The sequence below is a fragment of the Pseudopipra pipra genome, chromosome 4 (assembly GCF_036250125.1).
Source record: "Pseudopipra pipra isolate bDixPip1 chromosome 4, bDixPip1.hap1, whole genome shotgun sequence".
In the NCBI taxonomy this organism is placed as follows: domain Eukaryota; kingdom Metazoa; phylum Chordata; class Aves; order Passeriformes; family Pipridae; genus Pseudopipra; species Pseudopipra pipra.
Window position 1 is genome coordinate 23,333,436 of NC_087552.1, and position 14,971 is coordinate 23,348,406.

General features: G+C 43.9%; 2 protein-coding genes across 5 annotated transcripts in view; one reads left to right on the forward strand and one right to left on the reverse strand.

Moving 5' to 3' along the window:
• The window catches only part of BMPR1B (bone morphogenetic protein receptor type 1B), a 241,493-nt gene extending 236,594 nt beyond the window's left edge, over positions 1 to 4,899 (forward strand). For all 3 annotated transcript variants that reach the window (XM_064651940.1, XM_064651941.1, XM_064651942.1), the window contains one exon: positions 1,083 to 4,899. In XM_064651940.1, coding sequence (XP_064508010.1) covers positions 1,083 to 1,208 — 126 coding nt within the window. In that variant the 3' untranslated portion in view covers positions 1,209 to 4,899. The remainder of the gene's footprint in view (positions 1 to 1,082) is intronic.
• A 5,383-nt stretch (positions 4,900 to 10,282) lies between these two features.
• UNC5C (unc-5 netrin receptor C) overlaps positions 10,283 to 14,971 on the reverse strand; it is a 256,143-nt gene continuing 251,454 nt past the window's right edge. For both annotated transcript variants that reach the window (XM_064651944.1, XM_064651945.1), the window contains one exon: positions 10,283 to 14,848. In XM_064651944.1, the coding sequence (XP_064508014.1) occupies positions 14,683 to 14,848 (166 nt within the window). In that variant the 3' untranslated portion in view covers positions 10,283 to 14,682. The remainder of the gene's footprint in view (positions 14,849 to 14,971) is intronic.

Consider the following 14,971-nt stretch of genomic DNA (forward strand, 5'->3'; position numbering starts at 1 on the left):
AGGAAGCTCTGTTAGTAGCAATCCTGAGAAGGGCTTTTGTGGGGTGGCATGCAGTATGTGTTTGGTCTGCCACCACACATACTGAGGACTGGGGAGGCTTGTTGTTCTTGATTATTTGGTTAGTGTCCTCGGTAATCCCTCTTCAGGCATTCCAGCAATAAGAGGTAAATTTGTTATTGCACAGTGCTTGTGTATTACCAAACATGCATTTATAAAAATCTACAGTAATCTGAAATGTGTTCAGCTAGTCTGGGCACTGCTGGTGGTGTTTATGTGTAATGCCTTTCAGGCTCAGCACTGCTTCTGAGCCAGAAGTCTCATGAAAACCGAGAGCAAGTTGGATGAGATGGAAAACTTCTCTTTTCCTATTGTAGCAAGCAAGTACTTCAGGCAGCATAAATCCATAGGCTTGTGGGGTCATCACGTGGCTGCAGTGGCTTATGTGGCGCGTTATGTTTGGAAGAAGGTGGTAGAGGCAGAACAGGAACTTTTGCTGCTTTTCCAGGATGTCAAAGGCAATGCTGAGACGCTGTCAGCAAGGGAGTTGTTGCTGGGAGTCAGAGGAGGATCTGGCTATGTTTCAGAAGTGAGCAAGGGATGGAGTAGGACAGCGTAGAGCTGAGGTGGGTGCTTGTAGGGGACTTCACGGTACAGATGGCTGGGCAGGAGCTGTAGGTGCATGCTTCATGCTTGTGCTGGTCTGAACCCAGAGATTGGTTGCTGGCTGAGGAAAACAAATTCCACTAAATTTGTGCAGCAAAGGGCTCACTGTACAGAGCCACACTTGTGCAGATCAGACTGCACGGGTTTGGGGAAGGCGAAATAAGAAAAGGGCTTTTGTGGAGTGTACAACCAAGTCTAGACTATAGCTTGTCAAAAATTATAAGAGTAATTTTCATATTTGGAGAACTCTATATACAGAAAACAAAAGCTTTTGGAAGGCACCATCAGCCAGCATGTTGTATTTTTTTCATCTGCCCTTAGAAAAGACCTTTTCCCTTCAGCTTTTCAGCATTGCCAACAACTGCAATCTCCTCTTCCACTGATCCAGATGGGACTTTCTCTCCTGCTTCTCTCCACAGTGCTTGCGGCAGATGGGGAAGCTGATGATGGAGTGCTGGGCTCACAACCCTGCCTCCCGGCTCACAGCCCTGCGGGTCAAGAAAACACTTGCCAAAATGTCAGAGTCGCAGGACATTAAGCTTTGACTCTGCCAGAGGCAGCTTTTGTGGAGGCCCATGGAAACGGACTTTCTTGTGCAGGCAGAAGTCCTGAAGAGGTATCAAAAGTCTTCACTAATAAGTACCTTGAACAGAATCATGCTTAAGAGCAGCTGTAAGTTTTGAAGAGACTATCCTTTGCAAAAATCACCCGAATTTTGACATGCGAGATCGAAAGAGGCTTGTCTGCCCTTGTTTACATGGGGAAATACAGTTTTAGTAACTGGTTTAAGATTATGCATGTTGCTTTCCATGAAAGCCACTTATTATTTTATTATTATTATTGTTATTATTATTATTTTGATTGTTTAAAAAAGATACTGCTTTAAATTTTATGAAAATAAAACTTTTGGTTAGAAGTAAAAAAGATGTATATTGTTACGTTAAAATAATTTGGAGGGAACTGCTGAAAATGAAAGCAAACCAACTGTTTCATTTATAAAAAGATTATTGCACTCCAGCAATTAAAAGAAAAAAAAAAAGGTGAGTGAGTCTGTGTAGCTCAGAGGAGCTGTAATGGAGACTGTCTTAAAAGCCACCTGTTTGTAGAGATAACTTTCCATAACCCTTCATGTGCAAGTGGTTCTCACAGTACAGAGATGGAGCCCAGTTACATCCTTGCCATCATTGGTGTGGGTGGCCTATGCCAGGGAAGGTCATCCTTCATTTAAGGTAATTGGGAGCTATATGAATATGGTTAGTGTGACTTGTTTGAAGAAGCTCTTTGTGTTTCCAGGAAATCTGATGGGGATAGTGCCATGATGATAAACAAGTGCCCCTTTTCTTGGCTTTTCTTTTTTTTCTTTCTTTTTCCCCACTGCAAAAAAACCTTTGCGTGTGAGTGGAAATGAAGTACATATTTGGATCTGCTGGTGAATTTGAAACTGCTGTGACACACATAAACAACTGCTGGGTAAGAGGAAGTTCCCTGTGAGAAGGAATTATTAACTTGCTCTTTCATTTGTGTAAAAGTGAGGGACCCATCTACAACCACAGTGGAGGAAAAAAAATAATCTGTATTCCTTTTTTTAAGGGAAAGTTAAAAACCTCAAAAATGCCCATCTCTGGAGTGGCAATAATTTTTCTTTAAGTGTAAGGATACGTGGTGCCTCATGGTCATAAGAAATGACAGGGAAGGAGCATGAGACTGAGTGGTGAGAGCTGGGCACCGCAGGCGCAGTGGGCACCTGCCTCCAGCACTTCTCCTGCTGTAGTGAGAGACACCTAACAATGTGGCTCAAGCTTCATCTGCATTACTATTTTGGGTGGCCTTCCAGCAGCCTCCATACCTCTGGCAGCCACCGCGCAGTAGTGACAGGCTTGGCTGCCAAGCTGGGGCTGCGTAACATCGTAGTTCCCAAGAGGAAGCAAGAGAAGCTTTTAGGGGAGAAGAGCAATGGGAAATGTAATTACTGCCTTTCCTTGTTCCTCCTTCCTGAGGCTGCAGCAGTTGCTGCAATGCTAATACTACAGAAGGGGAAATGAGAGGTGAAATATTCCCTGTGAAGTGTTTTCTTTGGAAAGGTTCTGTTCTTCATCAGATTATCAAAGCTGAGCTGCGCGGGAGTTACTGGTTTACCCTTTTTTACCCTTATTTTATTTGTTAAAATTTTCTTGCCTGCCTATGTCCTGTTTCACTAGATGGTGTTCAGCTTAATATTGAAATAAGTCCTTACAAATGCTGCTTTGATTATGCTAAGCCTATTTCAGAACTGAAATAATTGCCATGCTAGATTTAGCCTCAGCACTTCTGTAATGCTTCTTTTTTTTCCCTTTTTGGACAAAACTGATTTATTTGTGGTAGGTATATAATTGGGGTTTAGTTTCACAGCTCCCTAAAGGTATTTCTAGCTGGAAAAATTAACATTTTATACTTTCAAGCTAACAGAGAAAATGCACAGGTTCAAGAAAACCAGCAAGACCTCCATGATTATAGGTGTCAAAAGGCTTAATCAGAGGATTTTTGTTAATTAGAGCACTTCTTCTGCAGTGCAGTTTCCCTGCGTAAAATTGCCAAGCAATGCAATACAAAAAGAAAATCTCTGAGAGTTAAATAGTACACCAAATCCTGCCCCCAAGAGGGGTGATGATGGTTTTCCCATCCTTAAAAAATAGCATGCTTCTGAAGCTGAGAATAGAGTTTGCTCCACTCCTTGGCTGCCTTGGCTTCGAGATTTGTGGTCCAAAATGAGGACAGCCCAGCCTCTCTTCACCTTTTTTTGTCTTAGCAAATGGAGCCATGGGGTTTCTAGTTTCACTCCTTTTCATAAACGCCAGCACAGCTCTGTATAACCAAGGTTTCTCAGCTCGGAAGAAGCGGATGGGACCGCTGACTTTGGCAGCAGCTGGGACTAGGCTCAGTCGATCGCTGAGCCTGGTCCCTACAGGTCCCAGGTAAGCAGTCACACAGCAGGGATGCCTCTTACCTCCTGTGTTTAGGTGTGTTTCACCTTTACCTTCCTGAAACAGATTTTTTTTTTTTTTAAATTATCATGGCTCTCCTGAGAAATGTTTTGGAGGGTGCTTTGCCCGCTGGCAGACATGAGGCATGCCATGCCCCAGCACCTGCCCTCAGTGTGTTGCAAGAGAAAGGGCCAGTCGCTGGTTTTCTGAGCAATTTTTGCCTTTTTTTTTTGGTCCAAGAGAAAAGGATCTAAGATACTGGTTGATAGGTTACATAAAGTGTGTATGTTAAATGTTCCAAGTTTATGTGTTTTATATATATATATATATATGTAAAAATATATATATATATTCAGTTGCAAGTCTGGAATAGCTCCAGTATTGTGGATTAAGAGTAAACTATTATGGATCATAAAGCACTAAATAAAGCATAATATTTATTTATGAAAATGCATAAATGACAAATCACTACAACAGTGCTATATAGGAAAATAAATATATATATATATATGAGGAGACACACACTGAGAAAGCAAACAGTCTGCAGTTGTATAACTAGTGCCTGCCTATTTTCTCCCAAGACTCAAAAGGCCAGATTTTGCCCTCAAATCTCCTACCCACTGTAATAGATGGTATTGTAAAGGGCTATTTCTAAGGCCAGGAAACAGCCTAAGGCAAGTGTGGAGGTTGTTTGTTCTAGCACTGTGACATTCGAGTTACGGCCTGCATGGCTGACTTTCTGTAACACTCAATGTGTCATTATTATGCTTTCAGCATGTACAGAGACTACAGGTTATATGTTTATTTTGCCAGGTGTGGCCTTTTAATGTCACTTCCAGATTTTGGTAGTTTCACAGTGTGCATTGGTGAGGGCTTGGAAGTCAGTGGTGAAGATAATTGTGACTTCAGTGCCCACAGGTCTAGAAATCCACTTTTCAAATGTAAATCACTGAAGGAAGTTTAGTTTAGTTTCTGACTGGCATAGGTAAGATGGCATAGGTAAGTGGGAGAAGAAATTAAAAAAAGGAAGAGAGATGCCATCTAGCAACTGCTATCCTTTCTCTAGCACAAAGTTATTTCTATTAAAGAAAAGGTTGACAATGTAAAGACTAAGAAACTAATATGTGTTCTTTTTTGAGAACCAGTGCCTTATTAAACCTGTAAATACTGTAATTAGAAAACTTGGGGAACAAACTGTGTTACGTTGTATTTGTTCAAATTGTATATGGTTGTTTTAACATTCCCCCCAAATAAAATTGTTTCCATCTCCCCATGACAGAGATTGCTTTTACTTCTATTTCCTTTTCATGTGCTTGAAAAGCACTATCTTTGGGTTTCACATCCCTGGCTAGATTATTTTGACTGTGCTTCATTTTATTTATTTTATTTTTATAAGATTTTTCCTCTGAGCAAACAAGTAAACAGCAATAAGTTGCATATGTTTCCACTGGCATAAAAAAGCATCACTCCTTTCACAACTCACTGAAGAGAAAAATAGTAATTAAAATAGTGTTATCACTAATAGAGCAGTCACTCGCGTTTTGAGGCTGATTATGTAAATCTATAGAAATTTGGCATTTGCATAATATTTTATTGACACCCCCCCTTCATTCTGCCACATATTTATGAATTTTGACTACTATTTTTAATAGCACAAGCACAGGAGGTCATCTGTGCACAGACTGAAGATAGAATTCTCAGCTCCATGCTTCAGGTGAGAAAGTTCCAACCTACATACACAGCATCAGCTGAAACATGGCATTGCTCAACGCTGAGAGACATTGGATCATGTGCACCGCTACATGTAGGGAGATATTTGTATGTAGTTGTACTTACAGCTGGAGCATCTTCTCATTCTGCGGTGCTGTGTTGCAGATTCAGCTCAGTGTTTCTTAGTTTAATTGCCTTGCTGGTTATTTTCAGAGAAGTATGTAAACAGCAATTGGCCCTTGAGTTGCCACCTTCATGCAGCCCCTGCAGCCCTCCTGCTTTGCCCCACACCATCTGTGATCAGTGGCAGAGCATTGCAATTATTCTCCAGCAACATTTCTGCAGTCCCGTGACCTGGCCACATCCAGATGGGGAAAGCCCTGTGCTTGCTGCAGTTGTCCCTGGCATGTTGCTGTATCCCATATTTTGAGGTCTGTTTCTGCTTGCTTTGGCTGCATGGTGCTGAAGGTGATGTGTTGCTCCAGCACAGCCTGTTTGGGCTGCCCCTTCTCCAGCATGCTGCTGAGATCAGTGTTTCTGCAGCTGCTTTCTTCCTCCCATCCTGCTTGCTTTTTCCTGGCCTAACTTTCTAAGTATGGCTTTTTGGGGCAGTCTTAGGCTCTGTTGTCATTTTCTTTCTTCTCCACCTTGCTAGATGCTACTTAGCCTTGGGCTTAGGTAGCTACTAGTGTATCGTCTGCAACTGCAAGCAATGTTGGGACTATTTCCCTTCCATTCAAGGTTGGCAGTCATGCTACTGTCCCCTGCCAATATTGGAGCTCTGCTTCCTTGTCAAACACACTGAACCGTGCCTCTCCTGGGAAGGAGAGTCACAGTCCCACCTTCAAAGGTAGCAACACCAGAGCAGACTCTTCCAGGAGTCTCAGGAAGAACAGCTACTTGTCAGGTACCTGAAGGATAAGTCCCTGAAAATGAGGAGGGAACTGCTGGGGCAATGCAAAGACTGCACGCTATGGGAGACACCAATCCTTAGGGGTGTCAGAAACCAAAGGAAATTTGGCAATACACATGGACAGGGTGGGAATGGTGGAATGGACAAAGAAGAACTTGTCTCCTGTGAAGGCTGAGTATGTAAAGGGAAAGACAGAGAGACACCAAGAAATCTAAAAGCAGCAACTGTCCAACATGGGCACAGTTTTGCAGAAACCAGCCCTCCCTGCAGCTCAGCTCTCTTTAGCTGCTGGACCACGTTGTAGCCAAAGTTGTGTCTTTTGTCCCTTGGGATACAGATCCTCCCCTCACATCATAGCTTCGAGCTTCATATATAATCTAACTATTCCTACAACAGAGAAAATAATCATAAAATAATAATAAAAAACTGAATCATTTTCCCTCCATGTTCCCAAAAGTCTGGTGGCTTTTGGATGGAGTAAACCCGTCACTGGTGCTTGGGCACAGCTCTGTGCCATGCTCGATGTACAATGAGCAATGTGCAGTATTTCATATGGACTTCAGGTGTCAGGTCTTGGCTCAGTGACCTGCCAGTCCCCAGCTCTGTCCCCAGCAGCTGCAAGGGACAACTGCATGAGCTGGTACCGTGAGGCTGCCTGCTGTCCTGTGAAGAATTGCTGCCTGTTGAGAGCCAATAAGTTACAGGAGCCAGGAGGCAGAGATTGCATGGGAGATGGAGGAGCCTTGTGTTAGTGATACACTTTGTTAAGAAGCATTAGCTGTCCTGTGCTCAGGGAGAACAGCCTGACCAGTTGTCTTCTGCCTGCCACATAGCTCACGTCAAACATTGCAACAGGAGGAATACAGAATAAAACTACCTTACACCTTGGGAATAGCTTGCTGTAATCCAGACATGCCAGGGATGGGTTTTTAAAGGTCTGCACTTTTCCAGCTAGGCTGCAGGGTCCCACAAACCTGGCAAATGCACTTGTCTCCAAGTTCTTGGCTTTTGGGCTGTGTGCTGTTTGGCTTCATATGCTATTGGAGTGCTTCAGCTTGGACTTAACCTTGGCTTGCTGCTTGCAGGGAGAGCTACCGAGTGAGCACATTTCTCTGGCGCACTCTGAGGCTGGCGGGTGAGGGGACAAGGGCGGAGTGTTGCTCAGCATGGCAACACTCTGAGGGTCAGCAGCCAACCCTGCACCCCCAGGGGATGGGGTGGGACAAGATAGGATGGGATAATGCTGCCTCTGACAGTGCCCAGGCCCCTGTATCACCTCCATAATGGGCAGGGTGGGCTCCTCAGCCTGGGGCTGACCTGCAGGTAAGGGACTGGTGGAAGAGATGTCTGTTTCCCCACTGTCACCCCACACCCTAGCTGAAAGGAGCAGCATGCAGCTGTGCAGGAGAATTGCCTCTTGCACTCCCAGAAATTTTATACTGACCCCAATAGGTCTAACAAGGCCAGGGAGAAACAATTACCATCTCTGACAATGGGGAGTGGGTGCAAGAAGAGTGAACATCGCTGTTTGGGCATTGTATCCACCTGGCTCAAGGTAAATGACATAAGCAGGTATTGCTGGACAAAATAACCTTGTCCAAGTGGCATTTATTTTACTTCTTAGGCAAAGGACGCGTTTTCTTACCTGTTGCTTTTCTCCACCTTTGACTGTGGCCACGAAATGCAAACCCCAGGAAAACTGTCCAGGATGAGCTCCCCTCTAGCAGCTGGGGTAAAACAGCATGAGGAAGCATGAGGATTTATGCAGTGAAACAGCCTGCACAGGCATGTGGATTTCATGAAGGATATCTTCTGAAGGAGAGTGCATCAGAAGGAGTTCTTATGTGCAGTAACATTTCTTTTGAGGAGATTTTTTTTTTTAAAAGAAACTAAATAAAAGACTCCACTTTCCGTCCAACCTTCCAGGAACTAAACAATTGAACACAAGGTAGTGGTGCATTTTTTTTCCAGTTGCTTATAAATATAATTTATTACCTGTTTAAAAATTCTTTCTTACACTTTGTACATGTCAGGCTGACAGAATAAATGCAGGCATTTACAAACAGAGGGAAGGAGAAAAAGGGAGGGGGGTAAGAGGCACACTCAGAACTAGTAAACCACACCTCCACTGTACAGCAATACAAATAATGCAATGGCTAGCACTTCTCCTGTAGTAAGTCAGTCTTTAGAAAAGGAATTGCATAGAAGATACAGCAATAGGGAAATCAAAACCAAAATAGTTCTCCAGATCTGAATAGCAAAGAAAACAAATCCCATGAACCCTGGTAGAGCTGTGACATGGGAAGAGGAGGGAGAAATGTGATACACCTGGGTTGCACAGATGTTTCATTTCCTATGGGCCCTCCTTCTTTGCTTGGAAAGGTACTGAAGATACCATCGTAACTTTTTTTTTTTTTCACTCTTCAACAATAACAAACAGAATATGTTTTAGCAAATAAAGTCTACCATGCAGATATGTGAAAACAGTAATGCCGGCTAATGCCACAACTTCTGTCTCAGCTGTGTTACAAACCCTACTTCAAAGTAGGTTATTGGCTCTCAGCTCAGGTGTTTTTGCAAGGTACCTTGGAAGGTCTATGGGAGGAAGAGTGTTTTGCCTCTCCTCCTTAATTTTGTTTACTTTCCAGGTTGATTTTCCTTTTTATTTGTATCGTGCAAGCTCCCAAATTTACTGGCAAGTGGTAGTAAGAGGCAGCTGGCAGCAGCCAAAGAAGCTCTGAGGGCTGTGCAAGCTTTTCTCATCTAGGGGCTATTGTCCCATCAGCTGCAAGCTGGCAGCTGGAGAGCAGAGTGCCAGTGCTCGAAGAGCTACCTCATAGCTGTGGGAGGGCCCTGCCTGATTACATCCTGCTTCTTCACAGGCATCCAGAAGGTACTCACATGCCATGACATGGGATGCTTTGAGAGAAGAAGGCAGGCTTTGTAAGCAGTTGAGGAGACCAAACTAGTACTAAATACATTTAACTAGCACCACAGAAAAAGTGAAATACCTATTTAGGATAGAGGTTTGTGGGAGCACTGGATTATCACTGCTTTTTTGTACAGGCAGAGTTTATCAAAGGACTTTCAGATAAAGGGATTTTCAGATTTCAGGCAGCAGTGTCAAGCTTAAAGGACAAGTAAGTAAATAAACTAAATGCTCCTATTCAAGCAAGGAGCTTGACCTACCAAACTTGAGGGCTCATTTCCGTGGCTTTGGTTCAAGTCCAATTCCAGTTACTTGCCAGTTTTTACTCTCTTGGCTTTTGATATACTGCCTATTTGACCTTGCAGTGATGATACAGCACTGAATTTTAACCTTCCCCTTCCCAAGGAATTGGTAATAAGAGGATGCCCATAACTAACATCAGAGCTAAAAGCCTCCAGCAGTAGTCCTTTGTTTTCTCCCCTTTGTCTGTATGTGTATACACACACACACACACTCTTCACATTTCTGTTAAATTCCTACTTCGGAGGACATCTGAGATACATGCTCCAGCATTTAAATGCTCCAGCATTTAAAAATCTGTAGTGCAGCTCGTTTTCTGAACTCAAGGCTTCACATGCAAGCTAGGAATGGATTGTGGTGGTGACCCCAAGGCCAGTAACTCATTGGAGTCCCTGTGGGAGAAGGGCCGAAGGTTTGGTTTCCATTCACAAACCACTCACATCTTTGTACTGCCTGGTATTAAGCAAGCCAGCCTGCAAACAGTAAGTTACTTCATGGCCAGATGAGAGCCAGAGTAGTACCTGAAAAGACTTCTGAACACTTAGTAAGATAGTTTACAGTAAAGTGTCATAGACATGAGATTAAAAAAACCAAACAAACACAAAATCAAGCAAACCTCAACAGTATCGTGTATAAAAATAACCTCAGAGCTGTGGTAACTACTTGGCTAGAGCATACAATGGTCTAAGGGCCCTCCCACCCCTCCCTTTCCCATACCCCCATCCCCAGAAGAAGAAAAGGAGAACAAAAAAGAAACTATTGTAGGTAGCAATACAAGACATTAGGACACTGTCCACAATGACGGGCTTACAGCATGTAAATACATTTATTCTATATGTAAGCAACAGAAATAGGAAGAAACCCAAGGAACAGACATGTTTTGCTCTGTGGGTATTGCAGACTCCAACATGTCTCTCATGAGTGTCTGCATTTCTGCCAGCGAGATGGAAAAAAGTCTCGGTCTCCCATGGAAGCAAATATTGGGAGACCCTCACTGCTGCAAAATTTTCAAGATTCAGTAAAACAGCATTTAGGTCTTACACTGTTTAGTGAGATACAGTGGATCCAAATGCCATCAGAAATTTTGGAAAAAAAACCAACCGAACCCCAAAGTTACCCTATACACTGACAGTCACCTTTACAAGAACACAACACAAGAAGAACTGAAGAAAAAAATCAGGTGAAAAGGACTGCCTCCGATAAATGGATCTTACTCGGAAATTAAAGGTTTTCCTCGAAGTCAGTAGATATTTTATATATATTTATATAATATATATACTATTTATAGCGCTAGCAATCAACATGTAATGAAGAGATGGCGTGGAGAGCAGCAAGACTGCTCGGGTACAGAGCCAAGGGTGAACAACTAAAACAATAAGCATTTTAAAAAATAGCAATAACTGGAGGATAAGAAGCCTGCAGCCTTTTTTTTTTTCTTTTAAAGCAGATGTGCTTACCTGACATAAAATGTTACAACAACTTTTAAGAGTCTGTTCTGTCTGCCAAACGTCTTTGTCAGAGCCACCCCACAGGAAAGCCTTTTCCCACGCGAAGTTGCTCGCCGTGGTGGCAGCAGCACGCTGGAGCCACTGCTCAGCCCCACAAGATGGCACTGTGTCCATGCAATCCAAGTGGAGGGACTGCTGCTGGTTTTTCTCCCACGAAAAATAATACCCTGAGCGGATCTGGCTGCTCTTGCTTCCCACCCTCCCTCCTTGGGGCAGCAGGATTGGAATGCTGACTGGTGAATACCACTAGCCTCTGCCAGAGCCCTCTCCCACAATGCACACCTGGCCACTGCTGTACCCCCAGAAAAAAAGAAAAAGCTGGGCAAAATTAATGCAGGGAAGTGTGCGGTGAAGTGGGAGCTGCTTTGGCAGCAGTGGCAAAGAATGAGTGTGGAGCTGCTGGGATGAGCTGTGACTGTATGGAGGAACCTTCTCCCTGCCCTGTCAGGGCAGGGGCAGCTGACACAGTGCCGCACGGGGATCCTGCAAAGGCTTATGGAGCAGGTGCTGAAGAAACCATCCAGCTCATGACTGTAGCAGGTGACAGAAGGTTTCTGAGCAGCCAGGGTGGAAGAAGAGCAGCTGCACCACCCAGTGATGGTGATGCTCCTGCCCTAGTCATGTTCAGTGATGAATGGTTATGTTCCTGACCTCCAGCCACCTCTGTGGATGCTCCTCTTAATCAGAGTGTGCATTTTTCCTCACAATAAATCCCCTTTACTGTGATGCTGGGAAAGGAAAATGCCCCAGAATACTTTAAGAAAGTTGTTCATCTGTTCTTCTTGCAGGAGGTGTGAGAATGTAGGTCAGAGAGCTGGCAAAAGGAGCATCCACTCATAGCAATACAGATAACTATGAGACACTTTCTGGGTGTCACTGGTATGACCCCAGTGAGAAGGGTGCACATGCTGCCCACCTGGCAAAAGCTGAGAGCTGGGGAGTACCAGTGAGCCTGGGGACCAGCCAACACAGACTGAGCTGAAGATGGGAAAGGGTCAAAGGACAGTTCAACTCATGCACCCACCTTGGACGCACAGTCATGAAGGAAGGACACATGGGAAAGGTGAAGAAGCACAAACTAAGAAAAAAAAGCTGAGACCTATTTTAGTGCTCCAAGGTGAGTAAAAAGTGTGGAGAAAGGGCAGAGCTGAAAGCCCCAGTACAAGCCTCTTGAAGTTGAAAGTAAAATTTACATTAGCATTGCAATGGGCTGCATCAGATACCCAAGGTGAAAAAGAAGATGGTTGGCTGTTGAAAGGATGTCCATATCATCTCCACATTAAGGGAAGGTGGGGCTTACACAGGCTAAAGGCACACAGATGTTGAAAGTTACAATGTATATCCTCTGGTCTCCAGTTTTCACAGAAATGCTGTTTGGAAAACTGCCAAGTTACCTCTTACAAGGAAGGGAACTTTTTGTGCTTGCTGCCCAGCGGTCAATCAAAACCCCACTGGTTTTGATTGACCTTATTTACTGGTCAGGGAGCTGAGAAACAAAAGGTGCCAAGCCTACGGAAATGTCAAATGGAAAAAAAGGTCAGATTAAATTTTCTTTTCATTTTGACCAATGACATTTTCAAAGTTACCTTCAAAAGCACAATATGGAAAGCCTTGGGGAAAACAAAACCAAGACCACAAAAGAGAACAAGCCAACTCCAGTCACGGGAAGCATACGGAGTGGGAATACGTATGTGGATGGGGCATGCATGTGTGCACAAAAGCAATAACCAGGGCCTGGCTGGAAACCTGGAGCGGGTAGGCTGGGGAAGAAAGGCTTTTTGTGCGAGAAGTAGAGGACAGACAAGTCTGGCAGTAAAACTACAGCAATCCTATTCACTGTCATGTATCAAAGAGTCAGTCTTTTCACTGAGCAGAACACAAAATACATTTGCAGTGACGACCATTTTTGGTTTGCTCCTTTTGCAGAATTCAAACTTTACCTGTTTGTGGTGGCCTGGAGGGACAAACATCTCCTGGTCAGCCAGTAAGAACCTGCAGCTCCCTGACTAGGCAACGGTGGTGGCAGGAGCACAGTGAAGGGAGCAAACTGCAGCACACGGGATTTCAACTTCACCACTCCATTGCCCTACACAGACCCACATGACACAGGCTGCAGCAAAGCCTGGGAGTATCCGTGGAGATCACCAAGTGCATCTCACACAGAAATGGCCTAGCAGAGGGTTGGACTGTCAGTAACCCCAACCACGGCAAACATTACTGAAGGTGGTGGGTTTCCGTAAAAGTGAGTACCTGCAGCTCTGTGGGGAAGAAACAGGAGTTGCTGGCTCTTAGACCGCTACACAACAAAGCAAACAATATGAAGACCCACCCTGGATGCACAAATCAGGTGGCCAATGTCAGTGCCTCCACATGCTTGCACCTGTGGTCTTGAACCAGTGGTCCATGTGTATTTGGACTGTGAGGCTGCCTCTGATTCACAGCCACCTTGGGACAAGACTGCTTCTTGGAGCAACCTGAAAGCACCAGGGTGGTGTAAAACATCCCAGGGAGGGGTGTTGGGTCAGATACTTGGTGAGTGCAGATCAGTGACTTCAGCAGTGTCACCAGTTTATACTGCCTTTGCGTCTAGCATGATGCACAGCAATGCTAACACAAGGTGAGCAACCTGTGTGGGTTGGCAGAGGACTTTGGAGGAGGAGTATGGCAGATGGCATATAGAAGGACATGTCTTAGAAGACCTTCAGGAAAGGGACAACAGGTTCCATAAAATCAGAAATTATTCATTCTGCTGCTGACAAAATTAGAAATGAAGTAATAATGGTAATAATAATAGTCATTATAATCCTTGCACTAGATACTAATCAGTAAAAAAATTATCATAGTAACTTTTCTCTTTTATTTTTTTCTGCGTTTCTATCCCCCTCCCTCCCAACCACTCTGAATTGCATATCTGGCCCCCTCATATAGCAAAGGGGTGGAAAGGGTGTGAATTGAAAACTAACTCAGATCCTGCATTCCCCACCATCTTATAGCTGTTCTCCATACAGGCTCAGTGGGGCTGCCTCGGGAAAGGAAGGGAACATTACCTGTGTTCCTGCTTATCAGCCAGAGTACCTGCTTTCCAGATGCACACCTCTCAAACCCTGATTTTCTTTTTTTTTTTTTTTACAAGTAGGTCTAGGAAACAGAACGATGACAGGAGGATCATTGCAAGACAACCAATGTGCAGAATTGTAGCCAAAATCTGAATTCACCAGAAACCAATAATAGCCACAACCACCTGTCCATAGCCTTGTCTAGAATGGCTTTAAACAAAAAATATAAAGAGCCATGGACAGTCTCCTTACCCCTGTCCAGAATTTGATGTAAACAACATCCATAGAAAGTGGGATTGTTAAGAAAGTTTATCCATATATCTGGATAGCAATAAAAAGCGTTTCCTAGGAAACTGTAAAATCCTGTACCAAGCAGTGTACAGCCAAGCCGAGAGGAACATTATGTTGATTTATATTTTCAAGGTACAACTTTGCATGATTTCTTTTTGATCCTGTGATAATGTACAAGGAGAACATGTGTGAAGGTCAGGGCTGGTTTTTCTGTTTATTTGCTTCCTTGCTTTCTTCTCTGAAATGTCTCTTGTGTAACTCATTGGTCTGGGTTTTCATTTCAATTCTCGTTTGCAATAACAGGGCATTACTGCTCTCTGCATCTGTCCTTCCTGTTCACGCCAAGGCTGCATTAGTAATTTCCTTCTGCTGCCAAAGAAACAACTGTTTCATGTCTTCCCATTTCTTCAAGAACTGCTGCCAGCATGCTCAGGTTACCATCAGGGAAATTCTGGGCTTCCCAGAGATCCAGGATCACCCCAGTGGGACTTGATTTCGTAGCAAAATAATTTAAGTACCTGCAATGAGCCAAAAGGAAACTCATTTCTTTGAGCTGCATGAAAACTACCTGAATTCATATGATTTCAACCCATCCCCATTTCTGGTACTGTCAAGGTGTTAATCCCCTGTGCAGTCAGTCT